The sequence below is a fragment of the Maylandia zebra genome, linkage group LG4 (genome assembly GCF_041146795.1).
Source record: "Maylandia zebra isolate NMK-2024a linkage group LG4, Mzebra_GT3a, whole genome shotgun sequence".
In the NCBI taxonomy this organism is placed as follows: domain Eukaryota; kingdom Metazoa; phylum Chordata; class Actinopteri; order Cichliformes; family Cichlidae; genus Maylandia; species Maylandia zebra.
In genome coordinates this window covers 14,894,609-14,909,862 of record NC_135170.1, presented here as the reverse complement: position 1 = coordinate 14,909,862, position 15,254 = coordinate 14,894,609, and the positions used below count along the sequence as shown (strand labels likewise).

General features: G+C 41.1%; 1 protein-coding gene across 2 annotated transcripts in view; it reads left to right on the top strand.

Annotated features, from left to right (window-relative positions):
• Positions 1-431: 431 nt before the first annotated feature.
• Positions 432-15,254, top strand: part of prkcbb (protein kinase C, beta b) — a 107,048-nt gene continuing 92,225 nt past the window's right edge. For both annotated transcript variants that reach the window (XM_024802168.2, XM_024802167.2), the window contains exons 1-2: positions 432-887; positions 2,219-2,250. In XM_024802168.2, coding sequence (XP_024657936.1) covers positions 709-887; positions 2,219-2,250 — 211 coding nt within the window. In that variant the 5' untranslated portion in view covers positions 432-708. The remainder of the gene's footprint in view (positions 888-2,218; positions 2,251-15,254) is intronic.

Genomic DNA, 15,254 nt, shown 5'->3' with positions numbered 1-15,254 from the left:
TCACGCCTGTACTAACCAGAGTTTTATTTAAACAAACTGAGCACTGCAGGCGTGAAAACACTCTTAGTGTTTCTTCTTCACTTCCTCACTATCTGCAGTTAAAATCTTGTTATTATTATCCACAGCCTGTCTTTGGTCTTTTGCACATGACTGCCCACCCTTATAACAGAATCGTCTTCCCTTCAAAAGGGAGTTTTTCCTTCCCACTGTCGCCAAATGTGTTTTCTTTGCATTATTGTCGGGTGTTTATCTTACAGTATAAGTGCCTATATAAACAGAGGTGAACTTAACTAAATTGAACACCATTTCTATTTCAGATTAGTTAAAGCGCGCTGCTTCTATTGGAGCTGCCACAGCAAATGAGATAATGTTAATAGTTGACGTCCCTCTCCCTCTCTCGCTCGCTCGCTCTCTCTGCTGTCAGAGCGCTTTGAAGAAAAAAGGAGGAAGCAGAGGGGAGGCAGTGTAGCGGCAGCCGTCTGCTCAACCGGAGGACAAGACAACTTAATCAGAGAAGGAAAAAAATAACCAAACTACCGAAAACTATCCATAAGCTGGTCCCAGCACCGCCGACAACACCTCCTCTCGGAACAACCCACGAAAGAAAGACTTTCCGCCTCTCCAGAGAGCGTCTGTTTCTGGCACCTGCAACTTGAGGTAGTTCATTTCCAACAACCATTAAGGCAGCTGCTTGAAAACACCGGGAGAATGGCAGACTCGGCGGCGGCCAACAGTGATGGGGAGGACGGACCCCGCGAGCCTATGCGGGGCTTCGCGCGCCAGGGAGCTCTCCGGCAGAAGAACGTGCACGAGGTGAAGGACCACAAATTCATCGCGCGCTTCTTCAAGCAGCCCACCTTCTGCAGCCACTGCACCGACTTCATCTGGTGAGGAGCTGGAACAGGGATGGACCTAGAGTTCATATTTATTTATTTTTTTAAAAAGAAAAAGTATTTAACTTAAGTCACTGCTTGTGTTGGTGCTGTTAAAGAAGACGGTAAATCCATTTACTGTGTACAGATAAGGCACTTTTTATTTATATAGGCTAAGTGAGTGGTGCAAAAGAAGGAATAAAAGGTAGGGATAAATAAAGTAGGGACAGAAGAATCGGTATCATGATGTATGCTGTTTTTTTTAAAGGAAGAAGAAGTGGGAGGTGGACTTGATTTAGTTTTCGCAAAAATAAAGACCGATTTCCGTCTTATTTTTGTACTTGTAGATACTATATGCGTTAGGTAGGGCAGAAAGGAAGCTAGAGAAATATATGTGGGTAGCTCTAAAGTTTTTTTTTTTATATAAAAAGAATAGCTGCAGACCACTGTTTGATGCTATTAAGTAGGCAGAGGAACTGAGAGAAAAGAAAGCAGGAAAAGAAAAAAGAGGAAGGAATGAAGCGCTGCCAGCACGGATAACCTGAGTGGTAACAAGAAAGTGTTGCCCTGACACAAGTCCAGCCTTCCGCCTCCTCCCACTCCTTCTCTTCCGCCTGCAGTTTCTTCTGTCAGTCACCTGTGCAGACAGGTCACCCTGCAGCCCCCCCGGGGTTTACTAGACCGTGAGCCCCATACTCCAGGGCTATTTATTATCTGTTCCCTAAAGCGTTTTAAATTTGTCAATGGCCAGATGATGATCTATCTATCTATCTATCTATCTATCTATCTATCTATCTATCTATCTATCTATCTATCTATCTATCTATCTATCTATCTATCTATCTATCTATCTATCTATCTATCTATCTATCTATCTAGGTCAATAAGCACAATGATAAAAGAACAATGGGAGCACCAAGTGATTTCAGGCCCTGAGAGATTATCTATTTCTAGTCACTGTATGAAAATCAGCTGGCCTGGGTGTGTGTTTGTGTGTTTATGCATGTGTGTGTCCACCTGTGGGAATCTCAGCGTTTCACATACCACTGACTAGGTGTGGTGTTTGTCAGTGTCAGCATGTAACCTCAGTACCTGCCCAGCAAACTGTTTACATGATAATTAAACAACCTCTGTGCTTGCAAACCTCACTGCTGTATGTGTGTGCATGTGTGTGGTTGTGTGTGTGCTATTTTGGGCAGAAACATCATTTTAAACGTTTGCTTCCATGGAGATATCTTAAGGTTAAGCGATTAGGTTTCAGTTTCTGTTCAGTTTTTTTCCTTTTCTGTGTGTGTGTGTGTGCGGATGCACATTTTAACTTCTCTGTGTGCTTGTTCTCTTCACAGGGGTTTTGGGAAGCAGGGATTTCAGTGTCAAGGTAGGACAATTAAATACACACGCACACATTATTTGTCACCGATCTACTGAATCTGAATTGAAAACTTTGTCACCCCTTCCTCTCTTCTGTTCAACTTTACCTTTTTCTTATTTCTGCCTGTCTCATCTTACAAGCTCCCTTTTTTCCATCTACCCTTTTCTCCTGGGTTTTCATTTTCCTTTCCTAGAGTAAGAGAAAATCCCAAGCTCTTGTTTGTGAAGGAAACGTCCACTGAAGAAAGTAACAGCAGTTTTTCATTGAAACAACAACAACAAAAAAAACCCCAAAAGAAAATAGGAACTTGGTAAAGATATAAGTGGTACAGTGCATTATATTTTTTGCACCATTTCCAAAGCTCATTTGTCAGGTAAAAACTAGCTCAACAGGCCGGCCAGCCTCCCTGGTGTGCAGCTAATCAAAGGCACAGCAGTCTAAAGTCCTAGTATGTTGGGATTTCATGAGAGCAAAGAATAACACCTCGACCCTTTGGGAGTAAAAATAAAATCTGATGAACAGAATAAGCGGGCAAAGATAATTTTGACATTTTAAAGTATGTCATCTTTGTTGAAAATGTCCAATTTTCTGTGTAAACAAAGCTGCAGACTTGGCTTCTCTTTTAAATAGAATAACCTAGAACTGTGTTTCTGCTTCTTTATTTCAGTGGGGAAAAGATATGTAGACAGCAGGAAGGTGATCTAGACTCATGAAATATGTCCTTGCAGACTCTCACCAGAAAAAAAACAACCTTTTGTCACGTTTTGTCGTATGTCTGCATCAGAAAAAGTATGTAATTTTGTGCCATTTGACTTGTCACACTGGAAAAAAAACCCTCCTCAAAGCAAGAGAGTAATGAATTGGCCTTATTTACGACCTTCTATGTTGAGGTTGACATTTGAATTATATGCAAAAAAAAAAGGCACTTTTCTTTCCTCTCTCATCCCTCCCTGCCAGTTTTGTCCCTCATCCTCACTTTGTCCGTCGTCTCCTAGTGTACTGTGGACAGACTCTGTGTCCGAGTTTGCAGCCTTTGCCACAGGAAATGATATAAACGACCACAGGAACGTGGCAAAAATGTGGAGGTGCTTTTTTGGCATTTATATTTTTCAATTTGTTTGAAGTCTGTGTTTTTTTTTTTTTTTTCCACTGTATTAACTGCCAACTGGATGCTCAAGGATTTTCACGTCTCCTAGCAACAGTGAAACATTCAGACGCAGCCCTCTATATGCTGTGGGATGGAAGAGGTGTGCTTTAGCATAGCAGCAGGTTATCTGGTAATTGTCCCATGTGTGTATGTAACGGGTCAATATCATCCGTGCTGCTTGTTGGAAGAAATGTTGCACTGCAGGAGCCCCTAAACGCCTCTGGAGAGGAAGGAGTGTGTGTGCTGCAAACACCTGTGTGTCCTGATACCAGAGCTGGGAGGAGATTAGTGGCTAAATGGATGATTATAAAAGGAAAAGATTTATCTAATGGAAAATATCATGGATGCGTGTTGTTGTGAGTGAGAACTCATCGTTAGTTTGCACTTTCCTCCTTGGAAAAGTGTGTGGGTGTTTTTGTGTGTCCTGAGTTGCTCTCTGACCCTTTTGTCCGTCTGGAACAGGGTATCACTTCCTTAGAGCTCGGGGAGAAAGGGAATTCCTCCGCAAGGTCACACGCACTCATACACGCATGAAACACATCCGCTCACTGGCAGTGAGGTAAGGGATCAGTGTTTAGGTTGCGTCTTGGCCTTGCGTGGTCGTGCTTCTTTGACAGACGCGCAAAAACATGCAGTTTTAGAAGATTCAGAAGGAGAGAGCTCATGTGAATGAAGACAAGTATACCAGTCACAGTGACTACACGTTTTTTTTTTAGAGAAATGGTTTTTATGGCTCTCAAAGATAAATCACTATAGACCACAGTGGACAAGTTAGTTATAAGGACCCAGAATTGGCCCAGCAAAGACCCCAATAAAGCCCACAGGTTGGGTTTGGAAAATGTGAAAGAGGGCATAAATTTTGGATTTTTCCTGCCCATGAAAATATTCTAAGGAGCTTGGAAAGAAAGGAATCCTCAAATTATTATGACCTGGATGACTGAAAACCTACACAGACCCATGAAAAGTAATTAAATTATGGATTTCTGTGATTTTACACATTGCTCCTTACAAATTAAGCTCAAAGAGTCATGCTGACACATTTATTTCATTTGCAACACCAGCATTTCTTTACTTTACCTGTTGAAATTCTTTGTCTTATATTAAATATCTCACTGATTAAAGGCGTAATTAAACATCTCACACTGACACTGGAGTTTCACTGGTGCGGCCCACATAAGAACAAAGCGGGCTTTATAAAAGGAGTTTGACATTCCCGGTCTACACGGTGTGTATGAATCGATCTCCTGCTTCCATTTTTATGATTGATCGCTGTGATTTTCTTTTTCTCCTCTCGACTCCTTTGTTCACCTGTTCCTCACCTCGTGATTCTCGTCTCACAGACTGTCTGACCCTTGAACATTTATCTCCATATGATATGGAGGGTTTGCAGATATTATATATGCCTGTTTATTGCTGCAAAGCAGATGGTCAGATGACAATCAAAGAATGAGAATAGAGAGTGTAGCAGGCAGCAGCTTGCGGTGGTATTTATGATAACGAAGGATGTGGTATAGAGTCTGCGTCACAAATGATCAGATGTTTGGATGTTAGTTGGGGGGAGAGAAATGATATGCATCACTATCACTTCTCTCCCCCCATTAGCAAAGATAACTTTAAGTGCTTTTCGGCATTTAGCTGTTGTTTGTTGTTAACACATTATCAGAAGCGACTGGTTAGGGAAAGCTATCGTTAACAACATCAATTGGAACTGAAACTACCACCAGTGTTAGCACAAAGCTCCCTAAAAAATTCTCGACTCTCTTTTTTTGAGAACTGCATTTGAATGACAATTCAATAAGATTTGCATTATTTCCCAAATAATGTTTATATTTAATCTCAGTCAGCATCGTAATACAGCACCACGTAGTTACTGGACTGGTAGCACTGGTTGTGAGTGCAGTGCCAGTGCCAGTCTCAGCTGTGCTTTGTTGTGATGATAGTTGTGACATGTTTGTTGTCGGTGAGTGTGACGGCTGATTTAGACTTATGCTGTGAATTTTCTTGGGCCTACAGCATGACCTACTTGTGCTTGCGCTGGTGCATTACGTGTTACCAACCATGTGGTTGTGTCCTGGTGGTGCCAGCTATGATACAAAATAAAATGCTGGGACTTTTTGTCCTCGTACCTCACATCCATTCTGATAGTTTTAGCAATCTCTTTCCAGGAATTTCTTGATATTTGTGAGCCCTTATATTAATCCTATGATTGTTATAACTCATAAATTCAAAAACTGTGGTGTAAAAGTAGCCAGAAATGCACAGGAGTATGTCAGGTTACATCGTAGGTTACAGAGGGGTTTGAGGTTGCAATGTAGCTTTCCTGCTGAAGCATAAATCCCCAGGTAGGATTTCAGAGGGCTTGCAGGTTATAACCTACCTACGGTGTGGATTTACCACAGATGAATCCCCAGTAACACTGAGTAAATGCACTGAACATAGTTAAATACCACTGGGAGGCTCTGAAACCATAGACTGCATATAAGATATTCACACTCTCCAGGGGCCTGTACTATGAAACAGCATATCCTTTGTGAAATAAACAAAAGACATTTGTATAGTAAATATTGGAAACAAAGGAACCTTTCTGTCATTTAATTGTTTAACTATTACTTAATTACTTTATTATAGTATGAATGACAGTGGTGAAGTCTTTATCAGCAGGAAAAAATTATAAAGTTCATAAAAATACAGTTAAAAGTTCCAAATTGTTGCCCCTCCTTCTCATTTTTCAAAGCCGTCCAGTTTGACACCCTGCTCTAAATGCAGCTGCGGACAAAGAACCGAAAAAGAGCTGTGCAGGCAGCCAAAGGGGAAGTAAAGAACATATTTAAAAAATTAAAATGAGAAGTAGACAAAATGAGTTGCATATTTTATTTAAGGTCAGCAAGTGCAAAGGTTTGTTTTTCTCTGTTTTATGTCACTTTATAACTACATAAGCATGAAATGGTTTGGAAGTTATTTAATCTCTCAGTTATGGTAATGGCTTATCAGGAAAACCCAAAAGAGTTCAAATACTCTCTGTAAGCTACTGTCCTCTTCTGGGAATGCTGAAGTTATTTTCCATAGAGCAGATTAGGCAGTAGGTGGTAGTTTTGTGTATGCTGATCTCTTACCTGGAAGACAGGACTGATACCTCTACCGAAGCCACATTCACCCATTCACACAAGTGCTTTCTTCTTGTTTAAGCTTCTCAGTGCTTTCCTATGGAGGCATCGGATGCATTAGAGAGCTGGGGCAACTCGGGTTGCCCAAGGATATTTGGCTTGCAGGGATCGAACCACCAACCTTGCGTTTAGCAGATGACCTGCTCTACCTCCTGAGCTACAGTAACCCCTACTTTCACCTAAACCTGTCTGCTAAAGTTCGCTCAGGTCTGACTGATTTAAATTTCATCCTCAGATGGTGAACGTTAGTGTCTGTTGGGACGTCCAGGTACCTCATTTAGCCGACATCCTGCTTCACAGTCCAGGACTCTTGTCTGACAAGTGAATCCAATGCAAACATGCCTTAAACCTGTGGTCTTATTAATTAATTTCTATTAATAAATTAAATAAAACTTATTTATATGACTTAATGGTCAGCAGAGGGCGACTGCCATAGCTGCAAAAAGATGTACGTTATGTACGATTATTGGAAAATAACCTTAAATTCTCACCTAATTTATTGCCTTTGTACACACTCTCCTTATGTGCTTATGATATAAATTGCCTGTCTTAAATCTTATTTAACACAGCATAGTGTTCATCTTGTAAATCAAAGAGCTCAATACAGCAGGCTTTGCTTTAGGGCAGGATTACCTTGTGATTGACAAGCCGCTGGCTTGTTACCCTCAGTTTCTCAGTGACATCAACCTCTTGCTTGTCAGGCCAACAAAACAAAAAACAAGACAGCAGTAGCCAAATTGCCAGAGCGGAGGGTTCATGGTGGAAGTTCACAAACCACATTACTGTGGTTATGCTCAGTCAGCTCAAGCTGGTGACTGTGCCCTGGCCCCTCATTGTTGTCTATCAGCTCTCGGCAAATGTAGACGAATATCCAAATTTCCCAGAGCCTAAATTTAAGTTAAATCCAATTAAGCCCAATTCCACGTTTTGTCCAACAGCAGTCCAAGCCCCAGAGATTTTGAGTTCGTCATCATGAAGGTAGAGTCAGGGTGAATCGATTATAAACAGACTTGTAGTAACAGACACAGGCTGATGAGACAAATAGAGCGTACAGTATTTTTTAATTCTTGTTTGTTTGTTTTTTGCTTTTTTCCTATGACTATTAATAAAGAATTAAACACCAAGGCACTCCCATCTGTTGGAATTGCAGCTAATATTACTGCACACATGAATAAAGAGGCTGGTTCTGTTTTGCATTTTGTGCGTCTCGGTATCAAGTGTTGCGGGTTGGAGCAGCTGACTGCCTCGGTAGTGTTGCTGCTGTAAACAATAAACTGTAATGCCTCAGTGGGATTCTGCCGTTTTGTTGTCCATACACTAGAGAGACTGTGGGATTCAAAGGGCAGCAGCAGCTTGTGTTATGCAATGTGGTATTTCTAAGAAGCGCGCTTCCACGTTTGTGCGATTTTTGAGCGTATTCCCTACTTCTTTGAGTCGGGAGTGAGTGTGCATGCACGTGCCTCGTGTTCCATTTAATAAGCTGGTGAGCACTTATTTCCTTAATGGCTGCTTGTGCAAAACTGTGCCTGTGCTAATGCTTCCACGTGATTGGTTTCTGCTTGTGTGTGTGTGTCTACACGTGTTCCTAAATGAGCATGTTAATAATGAGTAGGGTTTCAGTTTGTAACAGGCTGTTGAGTATCTTCCACTGTTTCCTCACAGACTTAATGGACAAATTATCCCTTTGGAGAGCTCGAGAGGGGTGGAAGGGACAGTGAGTGGCAGGAAGTGTGGTAAACATTGCAACTAGGGGAATAAGGAGGGAAAGACAGAGAATTAGATGGAGAACAGAGAAAACGGCTGAAAGGATGGAAGATAAGCATGATGAGATGAGAAGGGTGGAGGCAGAAGCAAAGAAAGGCATAATGAAGAAGTGGGGGTGGAATTCATAGAGGGAAGAGAAGGAGTCAGGAAAGGGGGAGACAGTGAGTGGGAAGGGCGTAGGAAGAGGAGGACTGTGTGTTTGCAGGGGGGGAAAAGTATGAAATATTTAGTTATCCTTCAGTTTTTGTAATAATGAAACCTATCAAGAATATACCGTACTCACTTGAAGACATGAAGCTAAGGCCAAAAGAAAGAGGAATTTATAAAGATAGAGGAAGGATAAATTAGCACAGATATAGAGGAGACGCACACCAAGTTCTGCATAATTTATTTAATGTTTATATTTAGCGTCCCGTATGTAATCATTTTGCAGTGTGACGCCTGGATACACACACTGCTGTGCTATTTGTGTTGCTGATGATATCATTAAGTCAAAAGTGAGGTTTTTTGTGTGCGTTTGATTTGAAAGAATCTGCTCTGAATAAAGAGAACTGCAAAGAGGTAAAATGGTCTGGTTCTGCACTAATCTACTCTAAAAAAAAAAAGTGGAATAAATTAAACCAGCGCAAATGGTTGAAAATGAGAGAAAAAGGTATGCTGGAATGACACTCCAGCAGAGAGGTGGGAGATATTTTTTGCCAGGCAGAGAAGATAATGGACAGGGAAGAAGAGGTAGAAAAGAGGTGAGAGAGAGAGGGAAGATGAAATGGTGTAGGCACAGAGTGTAGATTGCACTTAAAACAAGCCCATAAAGGTGTTGTTTGCTGCAGCTATTAGCGCTTTTCAAACGGGGAAAAAAATGTATATAAAAAGCACCATTCAAGGGCTCTATTCAAGCTTCCCTTTGACTCATGCCGTCTTTTGTGCGCGAGTTTAACCGAGTGGTCTCTGGCTTTCACCATCTACCATAAAGCTGTTGTTGGGCACGGTGCCCGCAGTTCTTCTGGAATCACATAATACGTCTTCTGGCTTTTCATGAGTCTGTTCAGGTTCAAATGACTTAGTGAATATTTGCAAACACCAGTGTCTGTCGGCTATGGCGAATGCAGCTCAGGTGCTTCTGCAACTCCAACCTGTGTGGGTGGGAGGTCTCGGGATCTGCAACCTGCCTCCTACACACAGACACACACATATGCACACACGCGCACATATAAAAACACTGGGTTTTCATGCACGGACACGGATGAGCACGCGTCGCGTTGATGGTGAGATCACTGAGATCCTGCATGAACGAAAGTGGTTAAGAACATCTGTAATCCAGTGTGCTGTTTTTTCCTCCGTTAAGCCCTGTAGACGCCAACATTTTCTTTTCACCTACAGGTCTTTCCTCTCTAACTCACATCCTGTGCATTCATTTTTATTCCTCCCCTACTTACACATATCTCTAGCTTTCCGTGGTCCTTCTTTGCCCGTGTTGCTCCTTGTGTCTACTAGTCCTCCCTCTCTACCCCCCACCTCTTTCTCTATCTCCCCTTCTTCTCTCAAGTGGCTGTGTGCTGGAAGCTGTGGGCTTTGATGCTTTTATAAATGGCAAAAGTGTTCCACTGAGAGTACCAACAAATAGGATGGATGAATGGATGGATAGGTGGATGGATGGAGGGGGGAAGTGGTGAAAAGGGGTTGGAAGAGGAGGGAGGGCTGAACGCGTGGGAGTGTGAAGGGAGAACGGTGGAAATCAGCAGAATAAAGGTAAGGTTTAAAAAGTGACAGAGGCCGAGGTGTTTTTGTCGAGATAGTGGAATGAAGTGATCGAGCGTAAAAGACGCGTACCATTTTCAAGAGTTTCCTGTTATATAACACTATTGTGCGGGCTCTTGTGCCATGCCTCTGTAGTGGGTATAGCTCTGAAAGCGAGCCACAGTCGACTTATTGATAGGGCCAAAAATATTGCAGCATTATAGTGCATTGATTTCTCCATCATTCCCCTGTGTTATTCAGACACAACAAGCTTGCTTCCTAAACAGCTTAAGCCCATGGCACACTGCAACATAATATGAATCATATGTTTTAGGTGGGAAGTCTCACTCGGCTTATTGCTACTGGAGAAGATGCTGCTGTTTTTTATTTTTATTTTATCGAATTTTATTCTACTACTGCATTTATTTTGACTCCCGAGAATAAAGCGTTTGTGTCCAACATAGGTGTAAATGTAAATACAGGAACAGAAAACATGTTGAAAAAGTGAATTCACCAAGTGGTTATACGCGTGTTGTCATAATCATATCAACATTTATTGACTTTAAGAGGAGTAGTGCTGCTCAGATGTTTACATTTGAACACAGGAAATGCACAGAGGCTAAAGTCTTTTTAATTTGCTGTTTGAAATTTTTAGTTTCAGTTTTTCACTTGCAGTTTGGTAACTTTTGCACCCTAAGACCATGTTTGTAGTAAGTGTTCTCACGTAGTCATTTCACTGTAACACCCAGTATGTTTCCTCCCATGACTTCCTCTTCTCAGTTTTAAAGTTGAGCACATTAAAGAACCGACATGTGCGTGCGCGTGTGTGTGTGTGCACGCGCGCATCTACCAATGTGTGAACATATCTGAGAGTGTGTTTCATGTCAGCATGTGTGTGTACCACTGCATGTTCAGTTTTATACAGAATAAGAGAGAAAGTCAAGAAGCTGAGCTTAAAATTGTGGTTTTTCATCAGCCTGTCAGAGGTGGCTATCTGCTGTATCTCTGTGAGTGCACATGTTATTCCACAGGTGTGCGTGTCTGTGTGTGCGTGTGTGAAACAAAGTCTAATTTTACTTGCCACTGAGGACTAGCTCCTTTTGCTCTGATCCACTTTCACACATCAAGTCTCTGATCACTGAGAGTGTGTTTGTTTGTATTAGTGTGTGTCTGTGTGTGCTCGTACTCACTTTCAGTTACACATTGACAGACGATCTCCTTCAGGGCTTGGTTGTCCTTGCTGCTGACATTTGCGGCAATTCTACACCCGTTTCCACGGTGACACCTTGGAGCCATATCAGGGCAAACCAGACAGTCCATGTGGGTCAGTCTTGTTTGACATCTTAAACAAAAAAGAGACTGGACAGTGTGTACACAGTACCCAAATTTAGATCCTTCCTCTTTAGATTTGCAAAATAAACGAAGCAGCTTCATGGAAACATTGCAGCACTTTTGTGGTGGTTACTAGAGGTGGGAATCACCGAACACTCCACGATATGATGTTATCATGAAACATCACTCACAATACAATATTACTGCAATTTCTAACAGTATTACTGTTCATTTTTAACTGCAGTTTTTGCGATATGCTGAACAACTTTTCTGCTCTGTAAGAATATAACCAGTACAACCAGTTGGCAGCCTGTTGAGTCAAGCCTCCTGGAGTTGTGCTCATTGACAAAGACTTATTCAGACTGATGTGCATTTAGAAATTAGACAATAATTATTTGCAAACCTCCAACAAGCTCTCTGAGAGTGACTGCAGAAAGGTTGCAATCACATTGCAATCAAAAATGTTGTGAGTGAGCAATACATTCAGGCTCGGGGCAACCATGTAGTCAACACAAGGTGCAATTGGTTGCCGAATGTGAAAAAATTCAACTCAATCACCAGGTAGATATCAGGTTTTTTCTAGCTTGCTTTGAATTAGGAGGTAGCTTTGTGAACATTAGTGTGTTAGATGGTTTTTCAGTTAAATCTTTTGCTAATTTGACGTCATCTCAGAATGGCTGTGCATGACATGAGCTCTGTTATTTGTAGTATTTCCACAGTATTTAATTTATTTAATAAAGTACTGAAATTTGGTGTCCCTGCCTCCTGCGTGACCTTTGACCTTTGGCACCACAGTTCTTCCTTTAGTGTCACCTGGTGTAGTTTTCCTTTTGTTGTCGTTTTATAAGTAAATGTCAGACAAAAATCTAATCAGCTCATCAGCGTCATCTGAAATGTGTGCTAGCACAATGTTAGCATGCATAGAACATTATAACCATATGCCTAAAAGTGGATAGAGGTTTCTTGTGCCATCAGAGTAGCTCTAACCCACTGGGACATTGGCTCTCTTTAGGTTGTCCTGTGGTGACTGGCACTTGGACATTGAAAAGGGGAACCTTTATTAATCCTTTATTAATGTAGATTGTGGACTTTCTAAACATGCTCAATCAGGTCAGCTTCTTCCTGTGTGGAGATTTACAAAACACATAAGGATGAATGGTTTTATTGGAGTTATGCTTCAGCATCACCTTGGAGTGAATCCTTCTGTCATGCGTGCTACCTGAACATGATTTTACAGGCAACTGATCAAATAAAAGTTAAGCATGCTCTTATTGCTGTAACACAAATGTGTTTGCTAAGTCTTTCCACCCAATTTACTGCCACCACAAAACTCAAAGTCCTTGGCTCGTCTTTTTAAACGACTTACTCTCCCAACACTTGTCTCCTACATGATCACTGTCACGGCACCTTTGCATCGCTCATTGTTGCCTGACTGGAGCGTAGGTGATCTACGAATTGAACTCGATCTATTGCATTCAGGGCAAATTGGTGATGATGATGAGATGAGCTAAATGTCTAAAACATGAGTCATGGTGTGTAGGTGTGATAGCCCACCTGGATTACTAACTGCTGGGGAACAGAAGCTGCTGTGCTTCTATTGTGGGTTTGAAAGACTTTCTTTGAAAAGGGATGCAACTGCATGATGGTTTTGTTGCAAAACTGAGGAAAGTATGATATAATTTGGTTTTTGTTTTTGTTTTTTGACTCAGGACAGGAAAAAAGACTCAGGAAAAATAGAGAATGAGGTCCAAAATCCTGGACAAGCAAAGCAAAAGAGCATGCAAAGGACAGAGGAAAAAAAAGTAGTAGGCAATGGTCAAATGGGGGAAAAGAAGAAAGATAAACAAAATGTTGGAGCGCTTGACTGGGAAGGACCAAGACAGTGTGGCAAACAGGAAGAGCTACACATCAGGTAGAGGAGAGACTGGCAGGCTAATTGAAAGCAGGTGTCACAAAAAACTGTCAGGAAAACAAACAAAATGAGGAAGTGAAACTGACAGGGGTGCGAGATGAACTGGAATTAGAAAATTAAAACAAAAAATAAGGGATGAGTAATGTTCAGAGTCCATGCTGTTTGTCAGTTACACTTCATAATATTAAGAGTATTACTGCAAAAGCTATAGAAGGATAATATTAGGACATAGGGCTGCTCGATTATGGCAAAAATGATAATCACGATTATTTTCATTGAAATTGAGATCGCGATTATTTGACGATATTTATTTAACCCTTTAAGACCTACTATAGAACCAAGTCCGCCAGAGCTTATATTATTTTTTTACATGTTGTAGTGCCATTTGTGGGAGCATTTCAAGTTGCTATACAACTGTTATAGCCCATATTTTAATAATATGTATGCATTAAGTCCATAGTAACTACATTAATTGCAAAAAAGTGCAATAAACTACAAAAAAATTGAAAATTGTTTTTGTTTTTTAACATATATTTCTACTTGGAGAAATTTAAGAGGTTTATCCCTCAAAACTTTAAATACAAAAAAGTTTATTTTGAGTGTCTTCATAGTTTTATTTTGGAGATACAGCAATTTTTATATACTGCAGGAAAAACAAAAACAATCCTATGATGCAAATTTGCAAAGAAAACAGCAGGTGCATCAAAATAAACTATTTCCAGCAGTGCAATTCGAGTTCTAAGCATCCCAGAAACTATTCAGAAAAGTCAAACATGACCAGTATAGGCTTTTAAGGCCTACAAGTAAAAAAAAACTACATTTTCCGCGAAAATGACATCACTTCCGGTTTTGGGCAGGAAATGGCGGACATGTGATAGTTAGCGGTGACGTCTGTTTCAATGTGCCAAGTGTTACGAACAGCTGATCGGATCGGCAAAGCGTGTTTCTGGAATATTATGTTTTTGTTCCTGCAAGCGCTTTTTATGCAATTTATGTGGAAGGAAACCGTGACCGAGGACAAGCTGATGGCATAAGATGTAAGTTTCATATGCAAAACAAATTATTGCGCTAGCTTACACGTTCAGGTTCTACAGGGATTTAAAAATAGTTACACAAAACAGAGCGTGCTGCTCTGACCGGCTTTAAAGGGTTAACAATAACAATGTATTGAATAATGACTTTAAAAAATAATATAAAATAGTGTGCAACACCACTGAAGTTTTTTTTACCTCTCTTTTCAACCAACGGCAGTCACTCTCCTCTCCAAATAACTTCTGCTTAGCTTTCCGAGCTTCCCTCGGGTCCTCTTAATCAGCGGTCTCCAACCTTTTTTGCGCCACGGACCGGTTTATGCCCGACAATATTTTCACCGACCGGCCTTTAAGGTGTCGCGGATAAATGAGGGAGGGGCTAATAATCGGCTCAGTCATTTTTAATGATCGTTGAAAGCCCAGATCGTAATCGTGATTAAAATTCGATTAATTGAGCAGCCCTATTAGGACATATGAATATTTAAGCTTGTTTACTGTGTTTTGTATCTTTTTCAGCCAATTATTTGCACTCAAAATATCAGTTTAAAGTTTGGCGAGTGTGAAAACAACTGCAGAAAGAGAAAAAGGAGCAATCACATTAATTATTTATATCATTAGGATATGAATGAATGAAGGGAAGGAAGGGCAGTTTTATGATACAGTGACACCACAGTATCATGTGACACTGTATTTGTATAGCGCTTTTCTAGTCCCTAAGGACCCCAAAGCGCTTTACACAACCTGTCATCCACCCATTCACACACACATTCACACACTGGTGATGGCAAGCTACACTGTAGCCACAGCCACCCAGGGGCGCACTGACAGAGGCGAGGCTGCCGGACACTGGCGCCACTGGGCCCTCTGACCACCACCAACATATAGGCATATAGGGAAAGATTTGTGGCGATTCTTAATATGCT